This window comes from Thunnus thynnus, chromosome 18, assembly GCF_963924715.1.
Source record: "Thunnus thynnus chromosome 18, fThuThy2.1, whole genome shotgun sequence".
NCBI lineage: Eukaryota > Metazoa > Chordata > Actinopteri > Scombriformes > Scombridae > Thunnus > Thunnus thynnus.
In genome coordinates this window covers 16,329,013-16,351,907 of record NC_089534.1, presented here as the reverse complement: position 1 = coordinate 16,351,907, position 22,895 = coordinate 16,329,013, and the positions used below count along the sequence as shown (strand labels likewise).

Genomic DNA, 22,895 nt, shown 5'->3' with positions numbered 1-22,895 from the left:
AAGTTCTGACAAGTTGCCGAGCAAAAGAGCAAGGATAGAGAAATATGTTAAGGCTATATCTTGTCTTTTTTTTTTTTTTCATGAATTAATGCAACTCTATCAATTAAAAGTAGCACTGAGGTAAGGATTAAGAGTTGAGTAAAGTTTCATTCTTTGGGCGTGATCATGGATGGGGTTAACTTGCTTTGCAAAGCTTGATTGGAGATAATCCTTTACATAATATATGGAAATGAATGCACGCTTTGGTTTGTCTGGTTCTCTCTGTCATATACATACCTCATAGGCTGAGATGTCTTTGGTATTTTTACAATGGTAATGTCATTTCCGTTAACTCAGTTGGCATCATTAGAGCTGCTAATGTCAGTCATGCACATTCTTATTGAATTTGTGATAATTTAAAGGCCCCATTAAACAGAAGTTGGAGCGTCTTTAGCTTTTTTTACTGTGACGTATTTCCCACTGAAACGGAATATTTGAGTGAGCGGTATAAAGTTACAAGATGGATTTAAATCAAATTCTTCCCGTTTGATTGGACCGCTAAAAAAGCGGGCGGTGCTTAGAGTTTAGTGCGATATGGAGCTGCAGAGAGAAACAGAGCTACTGAGAACTTTTGGAAACACACACACCCAAACCTTTTGTTAGATCATGAGGAGGACAAGGGAGAGATGAATGAATTACACCCAAGACACATTTTTTCTAGAAATGAAAACCCACTGACATCCAAAAACACATCCCTTCCTATCTCTCTCCATTTTGCTCTGTTAGCTCTGACGACCCACAAACGGTGAAAATGCGGTTTTATATGACCGGTGTGGCTAGCTACTCGCCCAAAGTCTCATTTGGATGAACTTTTGCAAACGCCCCCGAGTGCAAGATGAGTCATCAAACATTTGAAACCGTTTTACAGGAGGAGAAAAGACCGGGAATTTGATGTAAAAATACTCTTGATACTGATTTTTTTGACATATATTTGGCATGTAACAAGAGATAAATGAACAAATAACACAGGGACACGCGATGATTTCATGGGGCCTATAAAAAAAAAAATGATGAATCACAGCCTGGTTTTCTCATATTGGCAAGTTGAAAATGTTCCCTGTTTATCTGAAGCGCTGTCAGAGTAGCCGGCTCCAAGGAGCAGAAGATGTCCTGGTTTCCTCAGGCAGGCTTTTAAGCTGCTGCTGCTGCTGCCGCGACAAGCAGGTTCCCACAGTATAACATATCTGTGTGATAACATTACTGTAGAGAAGCCATCAAAACAGCCTTGCAGTCAGACAAAACCAGCTGCGTCAACAGCTAAATGTTTCTCAGGCATGATTGTGTTACAGCTTTCAGTGACAACCATTGTCCTCCATCTTTCTTTCTTGTCTCACTGTTATGTAACTTGTTATACTTTTACCCGTGTTATGATTTGGAGGTGATCTAATAGGACAACTGGTTCATTTCTCAGTGCTCTAACCCCTAAAATAAAGTGTTGTTTGGGGCTGTTTTGCAATCTAGCTTATCAGTCTTTCTTCAACAAGATTGCAGTGATACTATGACTGATTTTTTTTACTAAATTAATCAACAAAAGGTCCAAATGAGGTTGTAACACAAGCACATGCAGCACAGCCTCTATGTTGAAGTGCACTATCACCCTAAACAGTGTTTTTTGCGTTGCAGCAGCTTGCCTTGAGCTGATAGCTGGGACGCCGCAAGACAGACGCTGTCAGGTTGATCCCGTTAAAGCAGCAGGTGTCCTTGTTAACATCCCCAAACATCCTTTTCTGCCATTTGTGTTTAAGTTGTTTGTTTTTTTTTTTACTATTATTGTGCATCCAAACTCTTGGTTTGAGTTTCTCAACTGATTTTGATCGTTTTCATATTTTGTTTCCGCTCGTCTGGTCTCAGATTGTTCCTCTCCGCTGAGATTATGACACACTTTGAGATAAGCAGCTTGTAACTCAGTCATCCAGTCATGCAAGATGGCCTTCTTCTGTATGCCGGCTTCTGTATGCGTAGACTTTGCCTCTATGTCAGTCAGTCAGTCATGTGTCCGGCTGGCCGTAAGCTTGTCTGATATATGTGTCGAGGCCAGGACCTCAGACCTTTTCACATGGATTTAGTCTACTGAACTAATTGTCCGAGCATCCGTGTGTGACATTAGTTAATAAGCGTGCTGTGCTTTTTAAACTGTCTTCACCCTCAGAACAGACTGCATACTGATTGGATTATGTTGGATTAACATTACTCTATTTGATTTGTTTGTTTGTTTTTGCGCTACCTCTGCTATAACACTGAGTGTATTATGCCGTCATTTCCTCCTTATCTCTCTGCTGAAAAAAACCTTAACCGCTGAATTTCAGTGCAGCGAGCTTGGCCTACATCTGGAGGGATCAACAAGTTAAGCTGCAGCCTTTCAACCCTCAAATTCTGTCAATCTGTTACAAGCACGTTCGCTGCAGCTGCTGCCATTCGCTACATAATATTTCTACAGGAGTGCTTTCCACCTCTTCCGGGAAGATCTTTTATCTTTGCAGCTCTAAATTTTCATGGTTTTCATGTGAATGAAGAGGCCGGTTTACAATTTGACAGTCAAAAAAGACGATAGATATGAACAGTTTAGAGAGCGCCCTACTTTGTGTAGTGATTTCTTTGTACATAAAATCTATCATTACACTTGAGATGTTCTAACTGATTAAATACAGATTGGTTTGAGTACGTATTCACTCTTAATGTGGGATTAATCTTGTTTTAATTAGATAACTGAGCAAAGAAACAGCTAAAAAGTAACAAGTATGTTCTCAAAAGTTGCAGAAGTTCAGACATTGGATTAAAAAAAAATCTTAGCTCAAAGGCCCACTTACTGGCTTTTTCTACTTTTTTCTAACTCCCATCTGCTGAGAAAGACCATGAGATGTATCATGCTCTCTGGGAAAAGCTAATAAGTGGACCTTGAGTTAAGATTTCTTTGTCAAATAATGAACTTTCCTGCTTTTACAAACTCAAAAGTGGACTTCCTTTTCATGTTTACAATTGCTCAGTTGGGTTCTAGAGAGATTATGGGATGCAGAACGTCTTGTGCCTCTTCTGGGATGGACCTTTCTATTCCACGCGGTAATTACAAGCTTTCCAGAGGGTGGGTAGAGACCAGTAGGACCCTTTTTATCCTGGTATTTAATTTGTGATAGTTAGGGTCTCCTACAAGGGAAGGGCCGCCAGTTGGAATTTATAGATATAGCCCCACCCTGAATGAAACATATGTACGGTGTAGGCCTGTAACCTTCCACCACATGATACGAGCCATAATATAATGTTACCCCCTTCGCACATTCCTTCGCAGCGGTCTGAGCCACTATGTTTTGTATTTTTGGGCTGTCAGTCATGATTCAGCCGAGAATACGGTTGTTTTCAGTGTGCAGCACGACTTTCTTTCTGTTTTCACAAACTCATCACACTGAGATGCTTTTCTTAACTTCAGGCCGCTCTGCATCAATTTATTTCCAACCCATTCGTGTCAGTTTCTGTATGTGTGGCTTTTGACCCCGTTTGTCACACTGTTAGCAAAACAATTAACACATCACCAAAGTCCTTTTTATTCACTATATAACCAGAGAAACTCGGTCAACAAGCTTGTAATCACAGTTGAACTTCTCAGGGTCATCTACAATCTGCAGCCAATCAGATTTACATGCTTCCCCGTTGATGTATCACACACTCATTTTCAAGTTTCAGCAGTTTCCAGCCTATGACCCGCAAGTACCACTAGGCAGCTTGTAAGGTCAAGACGTGACAAAAATGTATTATTGGCTCTTGAAAACCAGAGAGAAATGGGCAAAGTTGAGTTTTGGCTGCGATCGAAGGCTTAATAATTAACAGAAAAGTTCAGGAAAGAGAGAAAAAGTTCACACAAACAGTTTTCTTTAGGGTTCAACTTCTGTTAGAGTGGTGTCGTAGAATATATTTTGCAGTTTAACTAATTCTTACCTTCAAATCTGAAGATGCAAAAGCCTCATTGCCTGGACTTAAGAGGTCAGTATGCATATGTGACAGCCTGCAGCTCGCTTGAAGAAAATATTAGTGAGTGTGAAATGGAAAAACAGTCCTAAAGATTGTGTGTTGGTGATCAGTATTTTATCCAGAGTGCAATCCAAGTCCATTTTCATCACCCGTAACTTATAAACTGGATGTATAATTTGTGTGTCCAGGTTGCCAAAAACAGGGAGGTCAGAAAAACAAAATGTTTATTTCATGAAGTTCTCTGGCTTTAGCTTGTGTTTTTTATCACATTACAGTAGACACATAAAACAGAACCTCTGTCTTCTTACCAATTATAGAGAGACTTTGATTGGCACACACTTATGTCCTAATGATAAAGAAGAGGGACGAAACATCAAGGCGGTCTATGAAAAGTGTCACCATACCCAATGTGTCCCACACATTGGTACCTGGTGCCCCCAAGGTCACCAAATCATTAGTCCTTGCTTTTATTGACATGGATGATCCCAGCAGAACAGAAGCCCTCCATGGGAACGGGACCTGTCTGTTATTCCAGCTGCATGACATTCTTTTCAGAGGAAACTACACAGGACTGTACAGCTTCCAGTTGTTATCCATTCATGACTGCACCGGCGCGGCCCGTCACTGATGTCTGTAACACCAGTTCTGTAGAGATAAACTGTTTCACATGAGCCCAGTTTCTCTTGAATCAACAGCCTCAGCCTCAAATATGGAAACACAGAATCTGAGCAGAAGGTTGCAATCAGAAGATGAAGAGTTATATCAGCTAGCCATAACATGTGACTTGGAAGCGGCCCAGAAATTTTAAAGCTGCAGGCAACATTTTACACGGTGGCATCTCTTGAGTGGCTGAAAGAAGCAGCTGTTGAATGGCTTTGAACTTTTAATAACCCAAAAAAAAAAATCATGTAAAGTGACGTTACTGACCTCCAAACAGCATAGCTACTCATGTTAAGGAAACTGGGTGGTTTGTGGTGCTCGCTCACAGCTGTTAAGGAAAAAGTTTGTATTTTAGGTTTGATTTGTGAATTCCTTTTGGCAGAGAAACGTCTGAGTTCAGAATTTTCCTGGGCGAGTAGAGAGTAAATCCCCATTCTCAATTACAGTCTCAGTTAGAGGCCATATAATACTCTCTGGTGTCGCCACCACACCTTGCGATGAAGCGGATTGCACAAAACAAGAGTCGTATACATAAGCTTTATGATGTCTTGTTGGCGTGAAACCGGTAAAGCATGACTCACTTGTGAAGAACAGGGAATGAATGACTGACAGACGGCGCTTATTTTGTCAACACCTGTACGGAAACCTGAAGGACCTGAATCACGTAGACCACTTCTGTTCTCTTTTGACATCATGTCTGATTCTCTCTCCTCCTACGTGAACAGGGATGGAGAGGTGAATCACCATCCCTCACACACACACACACACACACAGTCTCGACTAAACTAACATTCATCTGATTGTACAGCTGTTGATTTTATTGTGTTCATGACCTTTTTCCACAGAGCTGTATCAGTAACATCTGACTGAAAAACCAGTCCTCCCATATATATCAATTATTAATGTGTTCCAACAGCAACACTTTGTTTCATGGGAGTAAGCTCATGGTGACATATCAGCATTTTTATCAGAAGTCAGAAACACTTGTTCATAAGTATCCTGAGATGTTTCCTGTTGTACATTATTCATGTCTGGAAGAAAAGAGACTATTCAAAACAATGTATTTAGGTGCTGGGATAAAATCCGCCATTTTTTTTTGCTACTTTTTTTAAATTTAATTAAGAGAGAAAAGATAGTGGAGCTCTCTCGACGCCTAAATGAATCACAGTTTGAGCAGTAGTTGCTTAAGAGTTTTCTGACAGACAATAACCTTATGTGACTTCAGTTAAAACACATGAATGGAGAACCTGACCTGAGTTATTAAATTACTGGCTCTCTCATGTGAAATATTACAGTGAAGGTCAAATTACTGTTGCATTGTGTGCGTCTGCCTCAAGTGAGATACTTATCTGATGAGCATCCTGTATAGGAAATCGAATTCCTCTCGTCGTTTGTATTACGTCTGTGTTTGTTCGGTCAAAACAAATATCACTGTGTCAAAGTGTAGGAATGTTTATGGATGTTGGATGTAGTGAGTCAGTAATTAGCTGAGCTGCAGGGGTGATGTTCTCGCTGTAAATCTTACGGGAGTGTCTGGGATTGTTTAGATTAAAAACCTCTGGATATTTTGTGAGTTGTTTGGATGAATCCTGCAGTTGGTTGCGTTTCAAAGTGTTTTATTGCTTACTGGAAGAGATTAAGATAGATGATTGGATCTATTCTTTCTGACTTTAACATATTACTTCATTCGCTAAGTACCTCTGTCACACTTTCGCTGCCTCCCATCTCTCTGTCTACCTCCCACACTCACATTCACACCGCACACGTTTGACACCTTGGCTTTATTTTCCTCCTGCAGCTCTCCAAACAAGCCCTCTCCAAACAAACCCTAAACAAGTTGTCCGAAGCCAGAGGGGGGGGAGGGGGTGTGTGTGTGTGTGTGGGGGGGGGGGGGGGGGGTGAGCTGGGCGGTGGCCACAGCTCGGCTGCATCCTATTAGGACTGGGAGTGTTGAAAAGGGGTGTGGCCTGGAGCCAGTAACATCTGTGCCTGTCCCCTCTGCCCCCACGGCATTCTGCAGAGAAAGACAGAGAGACGGAGGCTAGGCAGGGAGTGGATACGCCGAGCGCAAGTTCTCGCCGGCCAGCTGGCTGTTTGCAAGATCTCAGAACAGCAGCTCATGGTGTATAGCGAGTTTATCCCTTGTTTACACCCCACCTCTCCCCCTGCCATCACAGAAAAAAAAAAAACTCCATCTAAATGCTGCCTCTGCTGGGATTTTCCTCACGGATGATTTTGACAGCCTCTGTGATTCAAGGTGCTTATTAGCCACTGCAACCCCGAGCTGTCGACTTTAAACCTGCGTGGATTACACACCTTGCGAAGGAAATGCGTGTATAAAAGCAACGTCTTTTTTTTTTTTTTTTTTTCTGTCGACAGTGCAGAAATCTGGATACTGCAGTGAGTTGAGGATATAAAGGGAATGCTCAGAGCAGAACAGAGGCGAGCTCACTCCTGGACAGGGTAAGAATGAATCTCACTATTCTTCCCTGTAATCAAATGAGTGCAAGGGGAAAGGCTGAAGCCGGCTATCTACTGATTGGAATGTGTGTGTGTGTGTGTGTGTGTGTGTGGGCTGCATGTGACCGGCAGATAGTCTGAGGCTATCAGTTTGCGTTGTGTATGTGTGTGTGTGTGTGTGTGTGTGTGTGTGTGTGTGTGTGTGCATGAGAGGAGTTGGGGTTGCTGGTCTGCTTCATCACTCCCCACAATACAGACTAGATTCCACTCAACACGACGTAGGTGATTGTGTCATGTCTGTCTAATTAGGAGGTGTTGGTGCGGAAAACGGTGTTGCCGTAGTAACCGGGGGAGGGTAAAGGAGGGGGGAGGATGAGAGGGTGCTCCAACCGTGCCCCCCCCCACACACACACACCCCTGGGGGGGCTGATTTCACGGTGAGAGAGTTGTCCTCTGTATGCGGGGAATGCCCCATAATGACAAGGCTGGTCTGTTGATCGGGTGAGGTGGTGGTAGAAATATGTGTTCACACAGGCTGCTACCTCCCACCAGCTCCTCTCTCTGTGGTTTTGGCGAACGCAGCCCGTTATCAGTGTCAAGTGAGTGCGAGTGAGAGAGGATGGCATACTTTTTTCCATGATGAGAAGGGGGGGGGAGTGCAGATAATCAGGTCAATGAAAAGGAAAGTCACCTTGAGCAGAGAAGGGGTCTCCCAGCTCACTTCCTGCCACTGCCCATCCTTCTCAGGTTCCACTCCCTCTCACCTCCTCTCCACAGCTCATGTATATACATCGCATGTCAATACTATACAGATTGTAGTACTACAAAGGACTAAAAGCTAGTCTTTGTAATTCAGCCGGATTTAACGATGCTGCTGAGTGACGGCAGGCTAGATTGCAGCCTGTAATCCTTAATGGTTTTGTTATTTGTTTTTTTGTCCACTGAATTAGAGAGACAATCCTATTTTCCCCCCTATAAACATCCCGAGCAGATTAAAAAGGAGGGTAATGTGCGGTGGAAAGGGGCTTACATTAAATCACCCACCCAGTTTGCACCAGTCACCCACCGCTCTGGTTGCCATAGCAACTGAGGAAGAGGTAGGGATTTTTTTTTTTTTTTTGAGGCTGCAGCTCATGGTATCCTAGAAGAGATTACAAAGCTCTCCAACACCCCATCCGAGTCTGTTTTACTGCTCAGAGATACATTTGTGACTAATATTGCGCTGGGCCCAGCTGGAGTACACATGATGATGTTTACTGTTCCTTCTGACACACAGAGGGAGATCTTGATGGCTGCTATTGGTGCTTTATGACATTTTCAGTTGCTCAAAGTCCACAGGTCATAAGTGAGCTAAAGGTTTATTTCTTTGCTGGTTTTTCTTCTTCCAGTTTTCTGTCATTCAACACTGATTTACACTGATGCTGATCTTCTAATAGTTGAATCTTTAATGTTGTTAGATGCACCGATGTAACGTAGATGATACTAATTCTTTTCTCTTCCTGTTGATAGTCAAGAAAATTGATCCCCTAGTTCAGTGGTTCAGTTCCCAACCTTTTTTTTTAGTCAAATATACCACCACAGGCCTTTTTAAGAACATTGTAAAAATGTTAATGTAATGTTTTAATACAGTTGAACTCACTACTACCAGCTGGGCCTTCCAAACATTTGTCCATTACTTTTAGCTAAGGGTTTCGGCTAACTCGTTTTTACGCACTCTGGGTCGCAACATGTGGCGTTCAGGTGTTACAGCTGACTCAATATGTATATGTATTTTTTTTTTCAAAGTCAAATCATAATTTCTATTCCACTGCTCCACAGTCTTTCCACGAAACAGCTGGCAAATGCAAAAGTACACGCACCCCTTGTCGGCAATCGCTGCTCCGGTTGAGTCTTTATTACATATACAAACACTCTCAGCGGCACTGTATCCTTCTTATAACTAAAGTATGCTTTCCTGGTTATAAAGTGATGGATGTAAGTGCAGCAGTCTGACTGGTAATCCGGTAAAGACCCTTCTCTCATTATAAATTGATGTTTCTTCATTCTCCAGTCTTAATGACAGCACACAGCATTTTTCCCATTATCCGCTCACTCAATATGCTTTGGTTCATCAGATCCAAGACAATACAGTTCACTACTTCTTAAGCACTTTGGATACAAATCAGAATTGCAAATGAATATAGCCAAGAAAAACAGCCTCGTAATTTATAGCTCAAAACTTGAACCTACATGACTAATACAAACCATTAAAGTCAACATCCATGCTATATGTTAAAACACTCCCTATTTTGTTTTTTTCACAATTAAGAAGCAGCATTTTTTCAAGATGTGCTATTTTTAAACTAAACTGTTCTTTTTTTAGCATTTTTTTTGGAGCGAAGCCAATGAACCGAACCCGGATGACGAAGCTGAAACCCTGGCAAGGATATTGTCGTGTGTTTGAGTAGTTTCTTTCTTTGCCCCGAGTCTAACCTCCACTTGAAGGTTTGACCTGAGGAAGAATGCTAACATGTTATGGGTGGGGGGTTGGAGAGTCTGTCTGCAGAACAAGTTTGACAACCTTGCCTGTGGAAAGAGCAGCCGCCTTTTAACCTGCTTTTTAATCTCTGTCCTCCCTACATTTCAGCCGCACACTCCCCAAATCCTAAATGCACATTTTTGCTTTGTGCCATTTTTCATTAATGTAAGAATTAAAGTGGAATTCCACCACAAAGGCGCTTTTTTTTTTTTTTTGAAGATAACATTCAGTCTTATCTTTTACAAAAAAAATCTGCTGTCTGATCTGTGACCATAGGCAATTAAAGGATCATGATGTTTGGTCAAAGCGTCCTGGAAGTATCCTGTGGATCATCATCAGAGGTATCGTTTATAGTTCTGTGCAAAACACGCTACTGTTACACATTAAAGTGTCAGAGTTAAAGCAGACATATGGTAAATGCCATTAAACGAACCATCTCCAGGCTTTGAGGTCATTGTGGCATCTCTTAGAGGAAAAAAAAAACTTGTAAAAGGTTAGAAGGTACCACAGATTTAAATCCACCAATGATTGAGTCTTTCCATAGCAACCAAACAACTTTACTGACAACATCTGTCTATCAGCACTGGGTTTTCAAAACCCCTCGTCCCTGAAATAACGCCGTGGCCTCCTCATAGACAAAACATTTCAACAGTTCAGATTATCATCTGTCGCTCGAATGAGCATTCAGTCAGAGTGTGAAGAATGAATACAGTAAGCTGGTCAAGTTGCTTTGAACACAGCGTTTATCTTTCTTCATTTCCTGTTTAATGATTCTTTTTGAGATTATTAAACAGGTGTGGGTAGAGATGCACAGGCTGGTTTTGAACCGATAACATCTCCAGACGAAACGTGTGAAGAGCACGAGTGTTTGTAATGAAGAATGACGCAGGAAACTATTAGATTACTTTCATGCAACAAGGCGAATAGAGATCCCTGCTTTCAGTTACAGCAGATACTGTAGCGTCTGTGTGCTCTGTGTACACAACAGTAATAGCTTTTAGCGTCTGGTGCTATCGAACTGTATGCTGAATATTACCATTTAGGCCTGTGGCTATTTGTTGAGTATTTTTTTTAAAATAATAAATTAAATTAGTTGTCCATAAAATGTCAGAAAATAGCAAAAAAAGTGCCCGTCACTGTCTCTCAGAGCTGAAGAAGTTGTCTTCAGACTGCTTGTTTAGTTCAACCAACATGTACAAAACCCAGAGATGTTCAGTTTAACATGATGCAAAACAGGGAAAAGCAGCAAAGCCTTGCATTTGAGAAGCTGGAACCAAATTGTTTTGCTTTTGGCTTGATAAACGACTTTTGACGACTATAACATAGTTGTTGATTTTAATGTTCTGTCGATTAACTAAACAATTAACCACTATACTGACTATAAACTACATAATTCTGAATTGATTAAGTTGAAGTAGTTCTTCTTTTAGATATTTTCAGCTTATTCACTGTTAGTTTAATTGCACAGCCCTGACATACTTTTTCTAATATCATTGGTTTAACCAGGATCATGTAGAAACAAACAGCCCCGTTGTTACGAACGAACACATACAGTATATCAACACATGTCACGACAAATGGAAAACTCCCACACAAAAAAGCATCCTATTACATCTCAGCATCTGCAGAACACAGCCCAGAGTCACTACAGTAACACTAAAATGTTTTCTGCTGGTGAAAGAAATGCTTCCTTTGTCTCTGCGTCTCTGTATGTTAATCCTGTAATCTGAGAGTCACTTCAGCACCGCTCCCTCAACTACACGACATTAACGCTCCAGAAGCAACTCCTCTGTCATATCTCGACGCACTACCTTGTAAGGTAAAGGCACATGATCACACACACGCGTCAGAGCAGAGCAGACCTGCTACTGTAATACTTTCTAACAACAGTTTTGACGGCTCTCTGTCGTCTGACTGGTTGTCGCCGGGAAGTGATTGATTTTAATCTCCTCTTAACCTGCCAGTCAGCGTTTCTATCATGGCCCAGTTATTTTCTGATGTGTGTCCAAGTCTGCGTGTGTTTACTCATTGTGTACTCAGGGCGCCATTAAGTAATTGGCGAAGCGAGTGCTGTGCTCTCCAGCTGTGCAAGACAATCAGGCACCTCTGCTGTTTTTACTGTTGCTAAATCGGCAAAATACCACTTTTAATATGAGAATAATCACCAAATTACTTCCTATGTTCAGAAATAACATTAGTTATCAATAAAACTTTAGTTTGTAGTGATTGGTCTTCGCTTTGACCAGAAACATGATTTGGGGTTTTTCTTCCATGGGAAAAGTTTAGCAATACTTTACTACAGCTGCATTGAGAAATAGACTTTTTTCATTACTTTTGATTGTTGTTTATTATTGAGCGTTTTGTGGTTGAAACCCAACGCTGCTGCTGTCAAGTCAAACTGTTTTGAGTTTCGCAGGTTAAGCAAGCGCTCAGTGTCCAAACACTGTGTTGCTGATTGATTTTCAGCTGGGCAGCTCCAGGCTCAGGCTGTGTATTTTCATGAAAGGACTACCAACCAGCCTTCGCTGTGTGACTCCACAGCCTTTTGTTTGCAGCTGTCCAAATTGATCCAGAATAAATTGCCAAGTGCGGTGCACAACAATCTTGGGGGTTTCCAAAAAGTCCATGAGCCTCTTGTGTTGAAAATAAGTGTGGCTTGTTGCTGATAGTGCAACCCAGTGTGAACTTTGTCTCGACGTACACATTTATACTAGACGGTTCTCTAGTTGTTTGTCAGTGTGAGAAACACAATAATGCTGCGTAGTAGAGTAGCATAAAATGGCTCCACCTCCATTTTCGAGTTGCTTCGCATTGGAAATACCGTGATGAGATGATCATCAAATCGCAAGTCTGATCCATCCCAAATCCTAAATCAGAAAAGAAGATTAAACTTCTGTGCGCCAAATGCCTTTCTGGTCCACCCATAACACAGCTGCAGCCATATTCTGTACAACCCAGCACGCATTTAAAAGCAAGAATATATTTGTTGTCATCACAGGTAAACCCAAAACAACACATGAAATAATTTTGTGTTTTATGTGGCTGTTGAAGTGTCAGGATGATTAGAAGCATGAATGAATGTGAACTGGACTCTCTTAGGTTCAAGAAATGGCTTAATAATAGTACAATTGTACTTTATTGATTCCATTTTTTGTGAGAAATGTCATTTTCATTATTGCTCTTCACACAGAGGTCAAAGGTCAGGGCCAGACAGAACAATCTCCCTGGAGCAGGGGGGGGAGGGGTCAGTGTCTTCCTCAAGGACATTTCAGAAAGGTAGATTATTGGTAATTATAGTGCTTGAGCCTAAAAGAGAGTAAACAAGCAGACTGCACTGTTGACTTTGCATATCTTAACTCAGAGTGAAGCAACCCTGCTGCCTAACATGGGTTTCTTGAATTGATTGCCATTACTGCCATAATATTCTCATTTTTTCCCTTTGGCTGTAGAACTGTTTTTTTTATAATAAGAGACATTCTGCAGGGAAGCTGCTCAGCTGCATCTCATCTCAAACAGCATTAACGCTGCTGATGAATTAGACAGTCGTAGTAGCTGTAGATAGCAGAAATTAAAAGTACATCTCGGAGCCAGAAACTGCTGAGAGATAACAGCTGGTGCAGAAGAAGGTATTTCACACATATGTTTTCAATACACTACTGTCCACTGTGTTCTCTCTCCAAGGTTGAATTCTTGTCTCAACAGAACACATTGGCTTATTAGCGTCAGCTTCAAGTTGACCTGTTAGCGTTTAAAAATTATACACAAAACTACCTATTTATGACAGCAATTATTTTATAACAGGCTACATAATTACTTAGTTGAATGGTTTTTTTGGGGGGGGATTTGGTTTAGGTAGGGAAAAAAATGTTTAAATGAGTACTTTTTACTGCACAATTTCCTTCATGTCTGGCAGTATTTAGTACTTCAATTTGCCCTTATTATCCGTTTCTAAGTCCTTGGATCGAACACCTCCAATTTCATGACCACTTATTATTAGGAGTACTGTGGCAAGGAAATGGCACAGTTTGATTGGCTTTTGTATAAGTGCCCTAAGTAGCACCAGGGAAATCTAATCCACATTTTCCAACTAAACAGTTCGCTGTCAAGGGCTGCAGTTATTGATTTTTTTTCCATTATTGATGAATCTGCTGATTGTTTTTTGGATTAAACGATTAATTGCTTAATTGTGGTCTATAAATCCTCAGGAAATGGTGAAAAACACCCATCACAATTTTGCTAGAGCACGAGATGATGTCATTAAATCTCTTGTCCAATAATAAGTCAAAAACCCTCCAAAAATCAATTAACTATAATATAAAACCAAGAAAACCAGAAAATTCTCACATTTGAGAACCTGGAAACATCAGTTGTTTGACACTTTTCTTTGCTGCTTTCGCTCATCGTTGCAGCTCGATCGCTGTCCACACAAGAAGAGTTTGAAGAGATGCGTGAAATATATCAAAATCAAAGGAGAGGAAAAGGAAAAGAGGCTTTGGCGAAGCTACATGGAGACAGCTGGATGAAAAGTGTCGGGTCAACTTTTGAATCCATGCTCTCTGTTCTCTGTTCCTCTTCGCACATGTTTAGTAACGTGAGCGTCTTCTCCGTGTTTAGCTTAAGATGCTCCTCTCAACTTCTGCCTTTTCTCCAGCGGACGTGACAGTTCAGCAGGTTTAGCGGAGAGATCTTCAGCAGGCACAGCGCTCGGGTTCAGACTCACTTTACAAACACTGGGATTCTTTTTACAGTTTGGACTCGCGCCAGGTCACCCGCCAAACCACATGGTCAAAAAAAACAACAAGGCTATCCGAGGATAGAAATCTCCTGCAGACAAAGAGAGAAGTGTTTGTTTGAATATGGGTGGGCGGGTTTAATTATTGGATGTGTATGAATGAAGGAGCATGAAAAGAATCTGTGTTGTACTGTAAGCAGCGGCCTACAAGAGGCATGATGTTTCTCCAATGCAGGCCAAGAGTCTATTTATGTCAGTATAAACACCATTCTTGTTGATATGGAATAGATATATGGAAAGTACAGCTGTTACATGGCATTATCATCATTTTGCAGACTGTTAACATGTCAAACATGCCGAGAACAAAGCTAATTCCTGGAAGTAACCATCAATTCTGCTAACATTCACTCCTCGGACCACTATGGATCAGCTCGGCTGGTTAGGTTGTACATTGTGATTGAAGCTCTCAGTTGGAGCAGGTGACAGCGGAAGGTGTTGTTCAGGGTCACAGGGCTCACCTGGCTATGAGAGGAATGTCCTCTTGTTCAAACAGGCCCCTGTTATGTTGGGAACCTTGACCGTCTGACAGACAATCTCTGGGGGCTAATGTCAGAGCAGTCAGGTCTCACAGGTTAACAATTACAGCGCAAACACAGAGCCTGCATGTTAAAACCTCCGTTTCTCTTTCTCCCTCGTCGTCTTCGTACCCTCCCCACATTGCCAAGCTGTGGCACATCCACTGGTTCCTGTAGCTGGACGGGGACCAACGATGTCCTACTCTGGCTTTAGAGTTTACACAAAGTTTACAGCTCGCTTTAGCTAATGGAAAAGATGGGCAGTTTTGTGGACTAATATGGTCAAAGAGGGCTTTGAAACGCTTCCTCCTTTCATGCTAGAATAGACGGTGAGTGTGACGCCAAGCAGCTGCTGCCGAGGCCTCTGGTAGTCTATTTGGAAAAGTCAAGGATGTGTCAAAATAAATACACTATTCATTGTGTTAGTAAGAGTGAGCTGCTGTGTACTTTATCCCACATGTGGCCTTTTGGCTTAAGGCACCTTGTCTATGTGGTACACTGTAAGCCTTTTTCATTCACTGTACTTTGTATATAAAGGTACATTTTGAGTCGTTATTTAGAAAAGAGGGATTATTCTTGTAATGGAACATATTAGGCCATTTTTAGTATTGTTTGACAGTTTGAACAGCGAATACAAGTTTGTTGGAGAGTGAAGAAGTAATTCACACTAACGTTAAGTGTGTCTGATTAAATGGTCATTGCAACAATTTATTATCCACACAGTTTACCTTGGGACAAAAAATTAAATTGTTAAATGGTATCTATGTGCTTTAAAGTGTTTTGATTGTATTCCTTTTTTGGGATTTGCTTCTTTTGTTTCATCATATTAAATGAGGCATATAAAACAAAGATTAAAAAAAAAAACTTTTACGCTGAAATGTGAACATTTAATGATTGATTTTTAGATTTCCTGCCGGACTAGTAAAAGTCCAGAGACTGCTCTAAAATTGAAAATTACAGCTGCCGGACAGAGGAAACAGATGAGCCAAAAGTGACTAAAATGGGACGGTGATGGCATCAGGCTTTATTTAGGTAGACCTCAAAACTGTCTTTTTATAATTTCACTCTACGTGGACAAAATTGCCGTAGGAAACATCCTCTCTTTCCCCTTAAGAAGAGACAACTTTAGCCGTCTGTCGCCTCAACCCACATAGTGTTAAGCATAGTGACCCACAATCTTTGATTACAGCTAAGGACGTGACCTGACCGGGTTAAATTTAGAGATTCATCCCATCGCATATGATGCATTCTGTCTGGGCGAAGCATCTGACTTATAGGAAATCACTGGGAAAGGTCAAGTAATTGCGGTTATGTTCAGCGGGCTGCCGGTCACCAAGAAAAGACGTCCAGAAATTCCTGCAGGTCGGCGCTGCCTCTGTGGTTATGATACTTGGCGTCAAACCACTTGGCACAGCGGGGAGGGAGACTGTAGAGCTGTTTTTGTGACATGCTGAAGACAGCGTCCTTGTGGGTATCTGGACACCGCGTCTTTATTTCCCAGACGGCAAATAAGGTCTTGTGCACTTTATTCCATTATTCCTGCTTGGAGTAGAGCCAGCAGGTCTGAGAGCACACACACTGCAGCTGTCTTCTCTCTCACAGCGTGTTAGTTCTTGTGTGCTTGCATGAATTAATAGTATTTTACTTATCAAACCTTTTTTGATATTTTGGTGAGATTCAAGCTCTGTCTTGTGTCAAAGTTTTACCCTTTTATTATCATTTTTTAAAAATCTATTCCATAATGTTGCAGCTTTAGCAACAAATTGTCCCTGCTAATGTTTGAATAGCTGTAACCAGAGAATCAAACACTACATAAAGTTTAATCTGATACCAGCTCACATTAGACAAAATGGGCTGTAAAATTAAAATACCCTCAAGCATCTGGACCTCACTAGATCTTCACCTGGCGGTACAAAACTTTCTGTAATGTGCTCAACCCTCTTCAGCAATGCTGTTCATTTATGACAGCTGATCTCTATGTATTTTTATCCACAATATAGAGGCAGGGCAGTTGGGGAAGTAGCCCAACAGAAGATGAGTGGGATTACTTACATTTCCCACATAACGGGTAAAATTGCAGTTGCCAGATCAGATCAAATCTATAATCTTGATTACCAATCTAGTAAACTTGGAAGTGAAAGTATAGTGGTGGGGATAATAAGGCTGATTGAAGCATTGTGCTCCACTAATTAGTTGAAATTCCCTTGCCTGTCATTCGAACAACATGCAGGCTGGGTTATACTTTTCGACGACTAGTCTGAAGGTTTACAGGAAGTCCTGTTTTTTTTACCCACGGTGACCAAGCTGATCTCCAAAACAACAAAAAGCCCTCACGCACCTCGCACTCACCACGGCCATTGTAAACACACCCCTCTAATCATTACTCATTAGGTCTTTAGAGGGAAACTGATGCCGAATAGGAAGGAAGGGGAGATGACAAGGTCTGAATACACTAATCCAGGCAAATTATGGTCTCCATTTCAAACAACGCAGTCTCAAAGGGACCTTATTGTGTAAACGATATAATTAAATCTTTCAGTGCTTGCCCCCACAGATATGCTCCATTGTACTTTCCCCTCAGAAATGATGAGCCTGCATCATTAACCATTACCATGGGGCTGAGGGTGAGGTTGTAAGTGTGGAAAACTCACAGGCCTGATAGATTATGTGTCTCACGGCTGCTTATAAGTAACAGTTCTACTAATGATGACGTGACTGAGCCGGTTTGTCTCCGGAGGGTTTGAGTGGGCCTTTGGATTTCATCTAAGAAACATCAGTATCTATGGACCTTACTGTGATTAAATTTTAATTTTAAAGGCATGAATCTGTTGTTCATCTGCTGTATCTCTGAGAAAACAAAAACATTTTTTGTGAATTCCTGTTTAGTTTTTCTCAATTGCTTACACACGTTTTCTGAAAGCATACCTCATGTTCTCAGGACTCTACACACGAATCCAAAAGCACACACACACACACACACACAAAAGGCAAAAACTCCACGAATCTCTTGCAAAATGAAACTGTGCATTCCAAATAATCCTCTCAAAATGGTATTTTGTGTTCAAATGACACACACACCATCATATGAAAAGATATTTCTAAGAACCAACTGACCACTGATGTACTCAATGAAAAACACTATGAATGAGAAACACTGTTATGAATGATTTATCAGGAGACTCATGCCTTTTGCATTTTCAGTGTAACACTTACTAAGTATGTACAGTTGTCTGTTGTAAAATATTTTTGTATAATTTTTTATGCAAATGTAAAACACGCAAATATACTGTAATACTAACAAAATATGTTTTTACTTTTTCCCCAAAACACTGTATAAATCCCAACAAACACATCATCCATCGCCGCCACTTAGCCTCTACCATCGTAACATTGTGATTTAACCCCCCCGCCTTGTGATCTGTCCATCTTTTGCATGGATTAAATTACTGTTATTGGCTTTTTACTCACAAAGCTTTCATTGCACTTGACGAGTGTAGTTAGTTGTTGTCAACTCGACCTGGTTCACTGTCTCTCCTCTGCTCCGCTCAGGGGAGCATACAAACCCGGAGCGCTCCGCCTCGCCCACGGTGAAACAGAGGAGAGGAGAGAAACTCAGCGTGACCATAAATGACAGTTAAACACGGTAGAGACCGTGTTTGTTTATGTTATTTACCGAATTTATGTGTTTCATTTTGGCTCAGTGTAAGCGTCTTCTGCATTTTGCCGTCATTTATGGTCGCCCTGAGTTTCTCTCTTCTCCTCTGTTTCACTGCGGGCGTGGCTGAGTGCTCCCTGTTTGTGTTGCTCCCCTGAGCAACGCAGAGGAGAGACAGTGAACCGCGTGAAGTTCTCAAGGTGAGAACAACACTCGATACATTGCTGAAGGTGCAATAAAAGCAACAGTAATTTATTAATGTAATCCGCAGATGAACCCTCACCCCGACAATATCAACATCCATTGCAATATTTCACTGTGGACATCGTCATGTGCCAATTCTGTAGACATCACCCAACCCTAATCTGTAAATTGTTTTACATACAGAACAAATAATAGAAAAATATACTGTATACAGTAAAAAAAAAAAAAAGGCTGCATCCGGCTACAGGCAATGTTCTCCTTGGCCAAGCAACGGGGGAAGTGTCGCCTAGCATAGCAAATCCAGCCCTGAAAAGCTTCTACAGCTACAGTATATCTGCACATGCATCTTCCATAGCTTGCAGAAGAGGTACACCAGTATGAGGATTGCGGTTGTAGACTTTCCACCTCCGGGCAGAAAAAAACTCTTCAATCGGATTGAGAAATGGAGAATATGGCGGGAGATAAATTACTGAAAAGCGTGGGTGGTCAATAAACCAGTTGCGGACTAGAGAAGCCTGGTGGAAACTTAGTCGTCCCAGATGAGAGCATACCTGGGCTGCTCTGGGCCATCCATCTGGTCTGGTGGAATGAGAGTGTTGTGTAGTGTGTCCAGGAATGTGATGAGACAGGCAGTGTTGTAGGGGCCAAGGGTGGCACGGTGATGGATGACGCAGTGGTGGTTAATGGCTGGACACATAGTGATGTTCCCTCCTCGCTGGCCAGGGATTTCGACACAGTGGCCGATGACATTCCTTCCCCTTCCTTGTCCCTCCGCGAGGTTGAAACCAACCTCGTCGGTGAAGATCAGTTCATGCTCCACTAAGGCTGCATCTCGATCAAGAACTCTCTGAAACAGGCAACATGACGATATCAGGAATAGACCTAGAGTAATCAATATTGCGAAGTGCAAAACACTGGGATTACAATACTGTAATATGTCTTTACAGTGCTGATATAGTGCATCAATTATGGGACTTATATAGTCATAGCAAAATTCTTTCTGTGTTCCTTTCAAACGGCACCACGTAGACCTGTTTCATCTTCATCTGGTTTCGGCGTATGACACAATACAATGTTGATAAATTCACTCTGTCAGTATTTTTGGAATGTGTCATTGTTTTCTATGATTTTACTTGTATTTGCTTTAGTGTTATGGTGTCTCTAGAACCATATTGACAATTTGGGTCTCCTGTTCAGGAGACAGAAGATGTTCATTACCGCTTTGTGGTAGTTTTCTTGCAGTTCTGCAAAGGATACAAATAAAGTAAAATGCTGTAAATACTGTGTAGTTAGAATACAATTCTCAATCTCATACATACATGAAACAAACTTTCTGTTTACAGCAATACTGTACAACAGTAATCATTGAGTACCGTATTCATATGCAGTACTGCAATACTATAATGAGATTAGAATTTCGGAAAGTCCGGATAACGGATGCTACTTTGAATCTGCTTAAGTTTGGTTGTTTTCTCTGCCCAGCCTCCCTCATTGTTAGACCATGGTTGACCACACAGTCAACCACAGTGGCCCGAATCTAATCAGATATTATGGGTGTCCTTGGTCTTGCTCTCTCTCGTCCTCCTTTCCTCATCCTCCCTGTCCTCCTCCTCCTCCTCCTCTCACTCTCGCTCCTCTTGCTATGTTGGCATCCATTGCTCCAAAACAGAAGAGCTTACTTGTGGCCCCTTTATTGCTAAAGGTCTGATTGCTACATGAACAATGGTGCAACATGTGTCTGCCCATTTGAGTGGATAGTACGAAATTTAAGTTTAGCATTTTGTTTGGCAGTGTGTTCCATGTGAACACGAGATTTTTTTCATGAAGATTGTTCCAAATGTAGAGAATTGTGTGTAGTGTTTTGAAAAAAGTGTGGCTTAGAACTGAAATCTGAGTGTAAAGCAGGAAATGTGCTTGTATTTTAGCAGAATTGGTTCAGGGGGTTGGTACATGAATTGAAGGTTGTGTTTATTGTGTCTCAAGTACCAGTGTCAGTGTGAAAGGGTGAAATCTTGACTTCAGACTTACGGTGAACCTTTTCCTTCCACAGTACTCTCTGACGGAGGCCAAACTCTGAGGTGGAGGAGGCTGTAAAGAGGCCCTTAAGGAGCCTCCCACCCTCCCTACCCGACCAGCCGGACCCATCCGACAGCCATGGCCCCTCGCAAGCGCGGCGGCGGCAGCCGTGGTGGCCTCTCCTTCATCTTCTGCTGTTTTAACAGCAGCGATCACCCGGAGATCACCTACAGGCTGCGGGAGGACTTTGCCCTGCAGGCCATGGAGCCAGCACTGCCGATGCCAGGATACGATGAGCTCGATGGCATGTTCTCCGAGTTGGTGGTAAGGGATTATGCTGCTTTTTCTTGTTAAGGAAATTCAGACTAGTCTTTTCTTATTGAAATAGAAAAATAAATCCCATCAAAACACCAAAACCAACAATGAATTTATTTTTAATAACAAGTCTTCTCTTCGTTGCCAAAGTCTGACGTAGCTGATTCCTCTGTGCTGTAGACCTCCGTTGTTGTCCAAAAACTATTAGAAACACATGAATGAACCACTCTGTTGCACTGGGCATGCTCCTTCTTTATGATGAACTCAGCCACTGTAGTTTATTTTGAGTTCATCCAACCATCCTGCTGCTGTAAATACTCACTAGAGCACCAAATGTGTATTAATCCGCCACTGAAAATAGCGAGTAACATTTGCTAAAAACTACAGTGCCCAACTGTTTAAGGAAATCACTTAGCCTTTTTAAAAAATGAAAAAAATGAATTTAAAAAGATTTCTATCTTCAGCAAGAACAATGGTCTGTGCCTCATACTGGATAGGAAAGTATTTAGAGACGGGCTAACTTATTGCTGGTTTTGATCTTTTTTTCTATGAGATTTTTTTGACCATTCAAAAAATAATATAATAATAACACCAGTTTCCTTTGGGAAACAGTTTTATGTTTTTCACATTCACCTGCCTGTGAACTTAGCAAAAGTAAAGTAGATCTGATGGAAAAGATAATAGTTCAAAAGCAAAAATATGCACATAATTACAATCACAACAATTTTATGTAGTTGTGTACAGTCGATTGAAAATAAGTATGTTTAAAATAATTTCATTTTTTGGTCATAACTTATAATCAGTCGATTAGCATTCTTCTATTGACCAGCCTAAAATGTCTCTCTTTTCTCACAGTGCGTATTATAGTGCGGAAGTCTTTGTTTAGTTCATATAATTATCCAGGAACATTTTAAAACCCAAAAAAATCTAAAAAGCCTTTCATCTAACATTTACATTTAGGAGCTGATCATCTTTTTCCTGAATGTACGAGAGAATTCAAATATTAGTGCTTATATATTATATGCTCAACATCTAGACATTTTGACATCTTATTAACCTCACACAAGGTGTTTTTAAATTATAATCTGACCTCAGTGTTTACCATGTCTGTGACATTTTAAGACAAAAGAACTGTCACTTCCTCCCACTTTACACTAACTTGTGAGTAACGGGGCCAGACTGCTATTCTTTCTCTGTCTTATTGTCACTTCTAATTTGTCGTGCTCTCCCCTCTCCACTGTCCCATTTTCCTCTCCCGTGGTTGCCACAGTAATCTAAGCATGACATTTTTGCACATCAATAGATTTCATTCAGGAACTCTTAATGTCTCGGCCTCCTCCATCTGCTAATTGCGTGTTTTCGTCTACCACCCTTTATGAAGACATAATTGAGTAAGTTGAGTGTGACGACAAGGAGGCTTTCAGTTGCTCTGTTTACCGAAAGGAAAACAGCCACGTGCTTTTTCTTTTCACCCAGGATGAGGCTCATGTGCGTGCATAATCGGGACCAGTTTTCTCGGAAAAAAAGACTCATGTTTTGGAAAAAAGTAGTGGCCATCTGCTCCGTTACGACGAATTAAACCTGACCTTTGAACTTGAGGTTTACTTGAACAGGTTCTCCTGAACCTGCAAGTCAAAGTGAAGCTTCTTCAGAGAGCTGCAGCCAAAAAAACTATAACAAGCATTGTAGCATAAAACATGCTGATGCTATATGAGCTAAAGAATCAATGAAACATACAGTTGACTTAGTTGCTTTTACCCC

The 22,895-nt window shown here is 41.3% G+C and overlaps 1 protein-coding gene across 4 annotated transcripts in view; it reads left to right on the top strand.

Moving 5' to 3' along the window:
* The window catches only part of LOC137169138 (disheveled-associated activator of morphogenesis 1-like), a 51,543-nt gene that overhangs the window by 7,854 nt on the left and 20,794 nt on the right, over window positions 1-22,895 (top strand). Inside the window, exons 1-3 of one of the 4 annotated variants that reach the window (XM_067572148.1) lie at window positions 6,668-6,916; window positions 7,039-7,122; window positions 20,854-21,143. In XM_067572148.1, the coding sequence (XP_067428249.1) occupies window positions 20,958-21,143 (186 nt within the window). In that variant the 5' untranslated portion in view covers window positions 6,668-6,916; window positions 7,039-7,122; window positions 20,854-20,957. Of the gene's footprint in view, window positions 1-6,667; window positions 7,123-20,853; window positions 21,144-22,895 lie in introns of those variants that run through there. The other 3 variants (XM_067572147.1, XM_067572150.1, XM_067572149.1) reach the window with 3 other exon arrangements.